The sequence below is a fragment of the Rhinatrema bivittatum genome, chromosome 11 (assembly GCF_901001135.1).
Source record: "Rhinatrema bivittatum chromosome 11, aRhiBiv1.1, whole genome shotgun sequence".
In the NCBI taxonomy this organism is placed as follows: Eukaryota; Metazoa; Chordata; class Amphibia; order Gymnophiona; family Rhinatrematidae; genus Rhinatrema; species Rhinatrema bivittatum.
Genome location: NC_042625.1, coordinates 20,774,121 through 20,786,739, shown reverse-complemented (window position 1 = coordinate 20,786,739; position 12,619 = coordinate 20,774,121). Strand labels below are relative to the sequence as shown.

The following is a 12,619-nucleotide window of genomic DNA, read 5'->3' as shown; positions in this document are numbered from 1 at the left end:
CGGGCCGGCGCCATGCCCCCGGTCCCGCCCCGAACCGCCCCCTGACACGCCCCTCCCCGCTCCTTTTACGAAGCCCCGGGACTTGCGTGCGCCAGCGGCCTATGCAAAATAGGCCGCTGGCGCGCGAGGGCCCTGCGCGTGTAAATCCGGCCGGATTTACACGCGCAGGGCATTTAAAATCCGGCCCTAAGTCTATTCCATGTTACCGTTGCTAGTAATAGCAGTGGCTATTTTCTAAGTCAATTTAATTAATAGCAGTAATGGACTTCTCCTCCAAGAACTTCTCCAATCCTTTTTTAAACCCAGCTACACTAACTGCACTAACCACATCCTCTGGCAACAAAGGTCACAAGGAGTGTCAGCAGGATTTGAACCCTGGTTCTCAGCTCACTGCTCTAACCACTAGGCTGCTCCTCCATGCCATCATTTTCTGTGTTATGATAAACATTCCATGATACGTAACAAGAGATTATGGTCATGTTATTATGAGTTTTGTTTCACTCAAATTATTTTGCATATTAAAGTAAGACCTCATGTGTGTTTATTATGGAAATCCAGAATATCCAACTGGGATGTGACTCTCATATCTTAAGCCACCAGAGGGGTCTTCACTGGATCACAGAGCAAACAAGACAAGGCATTTAAGCACCTGTTTCAACAGCTCTATCATCTATTTGCTCACATTGGTCGTGGAACAGCTACTGTGAATCTTAGCAAGACGTCACCCACAAATAGACTGAATTTACAGTGCTCAGTTCTAAAACTAGCTACAGACTTACAATGTGTAAAATATCCCACTGTTACAGACAATATAGTTAAATCAATTCCAAATGATATGTTAATATGTAGCACTGATCTATATTAGAGGATTTAATTGATCTCACTCTAAAATCAGAAATACGACAAGATAATTTCCTCCTCTAAAACCACAGATTTTAATGAATACTTTTTTTTCTTCTGTTTTATGCTGTCAATAAGAAATGAAAACAAAATTGCTGAGAACTTTTAAACTGGTTACATAGTATGGCTTTTGCTGTTATGATGAGGCAAGCTTTGCGCCAATCAATTGTTGGGGATTGCAGATTATGAAGCATGGTAGCCAAATAAATTAATAAATAAACACGCTCGGGGGGGGGGGGGGGTGTTATATTGTAGTACAGTTATCTGGAATTAACAATGTGACATTAAAACTTGGTCTAAGAAAAATCTAAGGATTCTCTCTTTAACCACTTCTAAAGACCAACAGATGATAGTGACTGGAGAGAAAAAAAATTTTTGACACTACTTTGTGTCCTTTTACACTGACTGGGAGAAGGCTTTAATTATAAATCTAGCTAAGAGCTAGCTATGTGCACAGATCACATACAGTTTTCATGATTTTGTTAGCGTGGCACACTTTTGTCATTAAGAAATGTATATCATTAAAGGAGGATTTTGCCAGGATTAAAGTGGGAACAGTTGTTTTACTTCAGCTAAGTTCACAGTAACCTTGGGGAAGAACAAATATCATTGCTGTTACACAATGTTAGGTTCCATATTAGGTGCTACCACCCAGGAAAGAGATCTAGACGTCATAGTGGATAACACACTGAAATCGTCGGTTCAGTGTGCTGCGGCAGTCAAAAAAGCAAACAGAATGTTGGGAATTATTAGAAAGGGAATGGTGAATAAAACGGAAAATGTCATAATGCCTCTGTATCGCTCCATGGTGAGACCGCACCTTGAATACTATGTACAATTCTGGTCGCCACATCTCAAAAAAGATATAGTTGCGATGGAGAAGGTACAGAGAAGGGTGACCAAAATGATAAGGGGAATGGAACAGCTCCCACATGAGGAAAGACTAAAGAGGTTAGGACTTTTCAGCTTGGAGAAGAGACGGCTGAGGGGGGATATGGTAGAGGTGTTTAAAATCATGAGAGATCTAGAACGGGTAGATGTGAATAGGTTATTTATTCTTTTGGCGGGGGCACTCCATGAAGTTAGCATGTGGCACATTTAAAACTAATTGGAGAAAGTTCTTTTTCACTCAACGCACAATTAAACTCTGGAATTTGTTGCCAGAGGATGTGGTTAGTGCAGTTAGTATAGCTGTGTTTAAAAAAGGATTGGATAAGTTCTTGGAGGAGAAGTCCATTACCTGCTATTAATTAAGTTGACTTAGAAAATAGCCACTGCTATTACTAGCAACGGTAACATGGAATAGACTTAGTTTTTGCATACTAGCCAGGTTCTTATGGCCTGGATTGGCCACTGTTGGAAACAGGATGCTGGGCTTGATGGACCCTTGGTCTGACCCAGTATGGTACGTTCTTATGTTGTGGTTATGACGACAGGAAGTAATTCTTGCCACTAGAGATAATTATATATCTGATAAGCCTTTGCTGGATGCATCATTAGGATACAGTAATAGGTATTTTCACATCTGCTGGATATATTGACAATTTAACCAATGTATTTTAAACATTGTTACTTGGGTTGATATTTTTGTGATGCGAGGTAATTGCTTTTGTTCGCCGTTTACATGTATTTTATTAGTATGAATTAAACGCCTTTGTAAAATCTCCTCCTTCCTTGTAAATTCTGAGTATATATGTATATTATACTGGGAGTTTACTAGAAAACATAAAAGCAACACTTTTTAAATTTACTCTGTTTAGTTGTTCCTCTTATGAAATCTTCGATTTGCATTAAAAAAAAAAGAAATGAAAATCTAAAACATTGTTAAAAATAAATTGCTCACTATTACAATTCACTAGTTTCAATACATAAATTTCCAAAGAAATCTTATATCATCAAAATTATACGAGTGTCAAAACGTAGTAAAGTGTTCACATTGCACATCCAAAGCCTGGGCTGCACGAGCAGTTCTTTTCCTGAACAAGCCAACAGATTCTATCCTGTTCTATCAGCATATTTATAAGTTTTGTTCGGTCTTTGTAGCAAAAAATTCTCCTTGAAATCACAGAAGCCATAATAGAAGCTTCTGTATAACCAGAAGCTTTAGGTAAGTTTTGTTTCATATTATTAATCAACTTTATAACAACATTAACCAGAATAGTAAAATTGGATTTCAATCAAAGGGTTAATTAATTTGGATCTCAAGGCTTGTAATAGCTAATGAAGACCTGAGAATTACATCTTCAGCTGAGGACGTCCCTGGGAATGCAGTCACCTGGCTGATGAATGCAGGTGGGCTAGATAAATTGTCCATCACTTTCTTTATGGTCTAGAAGAAGCTACACGCTTCTAACATTAGCTTCATCGAGAAAACCACTTTGATGCTCTCCTATTGGAGGTGCCTTTGTGCAAAGTCTTGTTCAGAACCGCTCCCCAACACTATGTAATGTGACTCAGCAAAGATGGGGCCCAACAATGACACCTGATTAGGCTTCTCTGCAGTCTCTCATCTACAAATTGCCCAGAACTCAGTGCATGACATGATGGCGGCCCATGGTGGCCATGTCATTCCTCTCCAAACTTCTAGGTTCGCATATAAAAAAAGCAGCCTCAAGCTCCAGACCACTAAGAAGAAAATTATAGCTGGTAAGGACAATTTCAAGAAAAACACCAGCATGACAAGACAATTATCTTTAAATGCATGAATCAACTGGCTCCAGCATCTCCTTCTCAACTGCTGATCTCCTATGCCCCCCCCCCCCCCGAGAGCGCTTCGTTTCTCACAACAGGCTCTTCTGTTATCCCCTCTGATGGCTTCCACAAAACATGTACGAAACTCTGTTCATTCAACTGCATTTGCCCCAAGTTTATGGAACGGCATGCCGACAATGCACCATCTTGAAATCAGAGCTTGGCTACTCTGCCAAGCCTCCCCCTAGAGCCCACAGCAGGGAGGACTCCTGCTAGTACCCGACTTCTGGAATTCTTTAATTGAGCCCACACCTTTGTCAAACGCTGGACTTCACTAGCCTTGCTTCAGGGGCTTACTTGTACATGTATGCACCTGCTGCTTAATATATCTGTTTTTGCATTACTGTATTCTTTGAAGCCATTGTTATTTAATCTATATTTTTCACCCAAAGCACCCTCACCTTACCTATTTACAGGAAGTATTTATACCCACTACACCTACTAAAAATCTACCTCATATCTAGGTCACATCTGTATTTATGCAGATTGTTCTTTATTTTTTAATGCAAACTGCCTTGAGACTAACTTAGGAAAAGGCAAAATATTAACTATTCCTAAAGTAAGCAAGCTGTGGAGCTCTACTATATGTAACTGTAGTTATGCTGTCCCCGCTTCTCAAAACTTTTTTTTTTATTCTTTTTTGGATAAGTGCCATGTGTTACTAATCATACTATAGACACTATTACCAGGGATCCCTCAAAACCATGCAGTTATACTCAACATGCTCAAATGTCTTATTAGTGATCCTCTTTCCATTTAACTTTTATACAAATTTAAATGGTTTCACATTAATATATTTACATTCTGCAAATACAAGACATCCTGTTCTAAGCAGATTACAATAAATCTGGCAAAAAACTATTGCAGTCTAGTAATTACAGCATCCTGACAAATTTTTCCTGCTAAAAAGACTCAACAGAAATACAGTTATAGAATTGTAGGGGGAATTATATTGCTGTTGAACGAATGTTTCATGATGAGCTCCGTAGTTTTTAGGGTACTTGCACTTTTAACCATCCAGCTGAGATTCATAACAGCTGTGCCAGCCCCTGCATGCTGGAAATAAGAGATAGTTGTAGAAATGGATACTCAGATTTCCGTGTTTGTATTGCTCTGTGCCCTAATAAAAATCCCACCAAGGTATAGTACTACTGTATACAGGAGGAATCTGCCTCTGAACATGGGAGTATGTTCTTTCTGTGCCTCCAAGAATGTACTTCATCATGCCAAGTATTTATAAAGCTATGACAGAGCCAAACCAGAAGACGCATGAAACCCCTCGTGTTTGCATATATGCATTGAAGCAAAATATTAATTTGCTACTACTATATTTTATTTAAATTTATTTAAAATACTTTTGATATACCAATACTCAAGACTAGTGTCGGTTTATATTGAAACAAGGGGTAACCGATTAACTAGGAAGATAAAGTTACAATGAACAGGGGATTTTCAGGGTGGGAGAGTAGAAAGCAAAAGCATACGATTAACATAATAAATAGTAACATAGTTAAGTGTAACATAACAGTTTAACATAGGAACGAATGTAGCAAGCTTAGATCATAGCTTAATCTTTAGGTCTATAAAATTGCAGGTAAGAAAGAAGGAGGAGGAAGGGGCGGAAGCTTAGACAATAGTTTAATCTTAAGGTCTATAAAGTGCCTGATGTGAAAGGAGGAGGAGGAAGGGGCGGATCTGTGAAAAAGGAGTGCATAGATGTGCTGTTTGTAGGGTGTCCATTAAGAGAAGGCTTGTGTGAACAGCCATGTTTTAAGTTTCTTTTTGAATGAAATCGGGCAAATTGTATAGTCAACTGACAAACTATAAATGTGGCTTTAGTTACATTGTACTAAATTTTACTGAAAAAAAACAAATTGACAATGTTACAACATATTGAAGCAGAAACCAGGACTGAAGAAAAATAAAAAGTTACCCTGTAACACAAATCTATTTCACTTCTTACTTTCATTGATACAATTAAGATGTGAGGAAATATCACTGAATTATTTTCCTCCAAAATGTCAGTTTACAATTTGTTCAACAGAACCTGAGGAAGAGACTCAGCAGTGGGGGGAAAACCACAGACTCACCAAAACACGGTCTCCCCATTTTGAGTTCTCTCTCCCCCTTCTTAATGGATCCTGCTTCGGAGAGGTTTGACATGGACTCACTGGCTGTTTTTGTAAGGTTGCTGGCAGCTTCTTTAGTTATGCCTTTCAGGGGGGTAGCCACAGGAAGAGCTGCTGAGGCAGGTGGAGACATCACACTAGCCGAGGACACGGAGGTGGGTGAAGTGGCCCGAGACGCCGGAGCTGTCTGTGTGCCGTTGGCCTCGCTGTCTCCTGACTGTTTACGCGACAGTTTTGACGGTCTTGTGAATATTCCACGCAAGGCTTCACACTGGAAGTACCGGACTCCTGCCACAGAGCCATCGTTCTTGCCAATCGGCCCATCTAAAACGATGCCTGCCCACTGGCCTGGGGCAAACTGCGTCTCACCAAGAAACTGAATAAAACCAGGTTTATTGCCGTTCACCCACACTCGTTCCCCAATTCGAAAATCGTCCACAAACTCTTCCTGCGTCTCAGCAGCTGAAGTACCTGATGGTTTTTCACCTACCACCATCTTTCCGGCTGAAGCTGCAATTTAAAAAGAAATACAAGACAAATGACTAAAATTCACAGGGTAAACTCCAAAGTATGTAATAATAGATATTAAACCATAAAGCTTCAAGCTACCCTTCACAGGAAGAGCTTCATAAAAAAATGTAAAGTAAATCACAATTGCAATCTCTACCACCAAAAAAATATTCTAGCATTCTGAAATCTGTATCTGATCATAAACAAAAAAAAAAGTAATCTGCTCGTTAATTAAGCAGAAATGCTAAGATGGAGGCAGTATCTACATACACAAGGACTTGTACACTGATGCAAGAAAAGACACTGAACTTCAATGCAGATACCACACTGTACAGAACTGACATTTTAACCAACCAGATTAAAATGCTCATTACAATTAACCCACATGGTAATTTATCTAGAAATATTTCAAGTTAGGGTATTTTATGCAGCATATTTAGACCATGATCCTCTATTGAGTTATTCTTGGCAACTCTTATACAAAAGGGGTGGATTTTAAAAGGGTTACGCGTGTAACCACGAAAACCCGCTCCTGCCGAGCCTATTTTGCATAGGCCCGGCGACGCGCGCAAGCCCCGGGGCTTGAAAAAATGGGCGTGGCATGGGCAGAGGCCTCTCCACTGCCGCTGGGCCCGGGGATCGCGCGCCAGCACTCGGGAGGCAGGCATAAATAAAAAAAATAAAGGTGTGGGGGGAGGGAACGGGAAAAGCCATCGGGGCTCCCCTAGGGTTCGGCTCACACAAGATGCACAAGTGTGCAGCCCCTTGCGCGCGCTGACCCTGAATTTTATAACATGCGCGCGCCTGCGCGCATGTTATAAAATCAGGCGTAGATTTGTGCACACCGGGTTGCACGCACAAATCTACGCCCGTGCATAGGTACGAATATCTGGCCCAAAGCGCATAATGAAATCACTGTGATTTATTCTTAGTTTTCTTATATAGTAAAACTATTTTTAAATGTTTTCAATAAGAATGAATTTGGGCCTACAAAGCATTTTATCATTCTAATTCTTCTCAATTCACTGTGTGTTACTTATTCACATCAGAGCAATGCAGAAATATATTTCAAGAAGTGCTGCTTGAGCAGTTATAATGCTTGGATTAACTTTTTCCAGAAAGACTCAAAATAAAAGACCCAAAATAAAATACGTTACAATGTGCCACCCTTCCTTACCAGCGGGAGCGGGAGCAGGAGCAGGAGCAGGAGCAGATGCTGGAGATGTTTTAGGGGCTGCACTTCCAGGCTTGCCTATTTTGGAAGGAGCTTTAAGCCCACTTGGTTTAATAAACTCATTTTACAAATATTTCCGTTTTATCTTTGTCAACGGCAGCTAGCTTTATCCAACCATTGATGCAACATCTGGAAATTCTGTAGGCAGCACAGTCTTTAGAAGAAATCTACAGGACAAAAACACACAAAGAAGGAAGTAGTAGTTAATTACGTTACCTTGTAGATAAATTTTAATTGTTGTTAGTAGTAATCAGCTTCTACTGAGCACTCATGTATCATATTACGGTAGTTCTTTGAAATGGTCTATAATGTATGAATGAGGAAATGTATCAAGGGCATAAAAAAAACTGCAGAAGTGGTAAGAAGTGTTAATTTTCAGGCAAGTAAGGTTCTTTCCTATTATCATGGAGAAGTATTGGATGGAAGTATTTTATATGTTGCATCTGGTTCTCAGTAAAGTTAAAAAAAAAAAAATCTACAAAGGTTATAAAAAGTTGGTTTCAGATTAACAATGTTCATATTTTTGGAGGAGAATTCAAGCTGCAAAACTGAACTAAAAAAACCCCAAACTGTAATGCTCTACTGAAAGAGTCATCTTAGCTGCTTATTTATATATTCCATCTAAAATACTTAAAGCCCACGCTATAGAATGCAACTTGCTCTAAGTGGGTAATGATATACCGTAATAAAAATTCATTAAAACAAAATACTTTTACATCAAGTTATCTAACTAAAAAATCTAGCAAAACAAATTATATAATCAATGAAAGATCAAAAAGGCAATAAGGACTTGGGTTTTTCTGGAAAGTAAGGGAATATTAGGATAAAAAATAGGGGAACTTGTTCAGCTACTTGCACAGAGAATCATGAGAAACTGAAAAAAAAAAGTAATTTTCCAATATGAATCAAGATAATTACCTCATCTATTTCTTTTGAAGAAAATTAAATTTAGAGTAAATAAAACCAAAACCTTTTGCTGAATATGAGGCATTTAGTAAAAACCACACAAAATGTTAGCGTCGATTATAAACACTTGGCCCCCGCTTGATGCAGTACACCAATGGCATGCAAATGAAACCAGTGCTAATCTGCAGTAATCACACCAAAAGTTACATTAAAATATACATGCAAAAAACCATTATAAAACTGGTGGCATAGTTTGAAAAATGCTGCAGTGTCCCCTATTGATAGACGTGGCCTAAGTGGTGCTGTGGTGTGATTGAGAGGGGAGATGGGGTGAGAAGAGACTGGCATGCGCAAGATAAAGGGAGGGGGAAAGAGGTATTAGAAGTAGTGCCCAAGGAGCTGGTGAGTATGGTGAGGAATGCGTCTCCAAAGGGAAGGCGGCTGGCTGAGGTGGTAAGGCGGATGTAAATTTCTCAATACTTGGCTCTGATATGTCTTTTTGTCCCCCTCCAGCAATCATCGGCTGATAGACACAGAGGGACTACCATAGTGGGCATGGCCAAAGAGAGCCAGCCAGCATCTCAGGCAATACAGCCTCAGGATCCTCCTCCCATGGGAACAGCAGAACCCACCAACAGGGCTGGTGCAAGGGTGTTAGGCAGCTTAGGCCCTTCTGCCTTGCCCCTGACCCCCTCGGCACTCTCTCCCACTCCTCTGCACGGAGAAAGCTGAAGGAAGCTGGTGGGAGGCAGTGCGAGCCGGGGTCCGGCCTGAGGGAGCCGCTGCAGGTGAGGGGGGGACCAGTACTGCATCGCTGGTGAGCCTTAGTGCCTGAGAGGGAGAGAGAAGGACGGGTCACTTGTCTGTCATCGCTGCTGCAGCTGCTGGCCCTGGCACCCTGGTGCTCTAGGCCAGTGGTTCTCAACCGGTGTGTTGCCACACTTCCCGGTCCTCCTCCGCCCAGGCAGAACGCGGCAGGACAGCGGGAGTCAGCGGCACCGGCATGGTCTCTTCTTCCCGCCACCCCCCCCCCCCCCGCGGCCTGGAAGAGGAAGTGGTGAGCATCGGGTGCATGCGCGGGAAGAAGAGACCATGCTAGTGTGGTCAGAATCGGCCCGAAGAACAGAAGAGAGGCGCGGTCTGAAGAATGTGCAGCGCAGCTCAGAGGAAAATGAAGAAGAGCATCAACCCCTGCGGCCGATGGGACTCCTCCTCCGCGGGGGCTGAAAATGAAGGAGGTTAGGGTTGGGAGGAGGCTGCTGCTGCGAGTTCCCAGGGTGGGGGAGAGAGAGAGTGAATGAGCGAGCATGCATGTGTGTTTGAGATCCTGTGTGTGTGAGTGAGAGATTGCATGTATGTGAATGATTGAGAGCCTGTATATAGAAACATAGAAACATAGAAATGACGGCAGAAGAAGACCAAACGGCCCATCCAGTCTGCCCAGCAAGCTTCACACATTTTTTCTCTCATACTTATCTGTTTCTTTTAGCTCTTGGTTCTATTTCCCTTCCTCCCCCACCATTAATGTAGAGAGCAGTGATGGAGCTGCATCCAAGTGAAATATCTAGCTTGATTAGTTAGGGGGTAGTAGGGGTAGTAACCGCCGCAATAAGCAAGCTACACCCATGCTTATTTGTTTTAACCCAGACTATGTTATACAGCCCTTATTGGTTGTTTTTCTTCTCCCCTGCCGTTGAAGCAGAGAGCTATGCTGGATATGCACCTAAAGTGAAGTATCAGGCACATTTGGTTTGGGGTAGTAACCGCCGTAACAAGCCAGCTACTCCCGGCTTTGTGAGTGCGAATCCTTTTTTCCACATTTCCTCTTGCTGTTGAAGCTTAGAGTGATGTTGGAGTCACAGTAACCGTGTGTATGTTTATTGAATAAGGGTATTGTGTCCAGGCAGTAGCCATCATTCTGGCGAGTCACCCACTCTTCATTGGCGGCCTCTTGACTTTATGGATCCACAGTGTTTATCCCACGCCCCTTTGAAGTCCTTCACGGTTCTGGTCTTCACCACTTCCTCCGGAAGGGCATTCCAGGCATCCACCACCCTCTCCGTGAAGAAATACTTCCTGACATTGGTTCTGAATCTTCCTCCCTGGAGCTTCAAATCGTGACCCCTGGTTCTGCTGATTTTTTTCTTATGGTAAAGGTTTGTCGTTGCCTTTGGATCATTAAAACCTTTCAAGTATCTGAAAGTCTGTATCATATCTCCTCTGCTCCTCCTTTCCTCCAGGGTGTACATATTTAGATTCTTCAATCTCTCCTCGTACGTCATCCGATGAAGATCCTCCACCTTCCTGGTCGCCCTTCTCTGTACCGCTTCCATCTTGTCTTTGTCTTTTTGTAGATACGGTCTCCAGAACTGAACACAGTACTCCAGGTGAGGCCTCACCAAGGACCTGTACAAGGGAATAATCACTTCCCTTTTCTTACTTGATATTCCTCTCTCTATGCAGCCCAGCATTCTTCTGGCTTTTGCTATCGCCTTGTCGCATTGTTTCGCAGACTTCATATCATTAGACACTATCACCCCAAGGTCCCTCTCCTGCTCCGTGCACATCAGCCTTTCCCCCCCCATCGAATACAGTTCATTCGGATTTCCACTCCCCATATGCATGACTTTGCACTTCTTGGCATTGAATCTCAGCTGCCATATCTTCGACCACTCTTCCAGTTTCCTTAGATCCCGTCTCATTCTCTCCACTCCTTCCGGCGTGTCCACTCTGTTGCAGATCTTAGTGTCATCCGCAAAAAAAACAAACCTTACCTTCTATCCCGTCCGCAATGTCGCTCACAAAGATATTGAACAGGACCGGTCCCAACACCGATCCTTGCGGTACACCACTTAAAACCGCTCTCTCTTCAGAGAAGGTTCCATTTACCATCACACATTGTCTTCTGTCCGTCAACCAATTTGCAATCCAGGTCACCACCTCGGCACTCACTCCCAAGCTTCTCGTTTTATTGACCAGTCTCCTGTGCGGAACCGTATCAAAAGCTTTGCTGAAATCCAAGTATATGATATCGAGTGCTCTTCCTCGATCCAATTCCTTGGTTACCCAGTCAAAAAAGTCAATCAGATTTGTTTGACAGGATCTTCCCCTGGTGAATCCATGTTGCCTCTGGTCCATCAATTCTCCAGACTGTAGATAGTTCACTATTCTCTCTTTCAGCAGTGACTCCATTACTTTTCCCACCACCGAAGTGAGGCTAACCGGTCTGTAGTTGCCAGCCTCCTCCCTGTTCCCACTCTTGTGAAGCGGGACCACCACCGCTCTTCTCCAATCACTCGGCACCACTCCCGTTTCAAGGGATCTATTGAACAGGTCACATAGCGGACCCGCCAGAACATCTCTGAGCTCCCTCAATATCCTTGGATGAATCCCATCAGGCCCCATGGCTTTGTCCACTTTCAGGTTCTTTAGCTCTTCCCACACATTTTCTACTGTAAAATGATTTTCATCTATTCCATTTCCTTCCAGTTTCTTGTTGTGTAGAGATGGTCCTTCTCCAGGGTCTCCTTTAGTGAACACAGAGCTGAAGTATATGTGAAAGAGAGTATATGTCTGTGAAGTATATGTGAAAGAGAGTATATGTCTGTGATTGAGAGCCTGTGAGAGAGAGCATGAATGCAAGTTTACGATTGGGAACCTGTATGTGTAAGTTTGTGATTGAAAACCCTGTGGGAAGAAAGCGCTGTTGGTTTAGCCGGCACCTCAAAAATCTTTAATATGCCCAAGACTTCTGTCCTAGGGTCTGAACCTTCCTGGTTTCTATACTGAGCCTCATCCCCACCTTCTCTATGAACTTGGAGTAGGATAGATCTTCCGGTGGGGTGGAGGCCTCTGAAGGCTCCTTTGATGGGCCGGATGATAATCCGGTGGATAAACCTGGAGCGCTGGGGGTGAGACCTCCGAATGTGAACTCAGCTGAGGGGAGAACTGCGGCTTGGGTGACTTCCCTGCTCACGGAACAAATCTTTCTGCTGCTGTGGAGGGGATTTATCCTCCAAGAGGGAATTGCAGGCGGATGCTCCTGCCTATGCGATGAGAGAGAAGATAGTTAGAACTGCAGAAATCTGCAACGTCGCCTATTCAGCCAGACCACCTTCCACGGAATCTGACGGAACCACAGACTTCACTTGATCCCTCCCTATTCCCTGAAGGCGTACGGGGCACTGTG

The 12,619-nt window shown here is 42.7% G+C and overlaps 1 protein-coding gene across 1 annotated transcript in view; it reads right to left on the bottom strand.

Annotated features, from left to right (window-relative positions):
- CLIP1 (CAP-Gly domain containing linker protein 1) overlaps nucleotides 1–12,619 on the bottom strand; it is a 162,090-nt gene that overhangs the window by 113,026 nt on the left and 36,445 nt on the right. Inside the window, 3 exon segments of the mRNA XM_029571802.1 lie at nucleotides 5,742–5,756; nucleotides 5,758–6,290; nucleotides 7,468–7,691. Of these exon segments, the coding sequence (XP_029427662.1) occupies nucleotides 5,742–5,756; nucleotides 5,758–6,276 (534 nt within the window). The 5' untranslated portion in view covers nucleotides 6,277–6,290; nucleotides 7,468–7,691.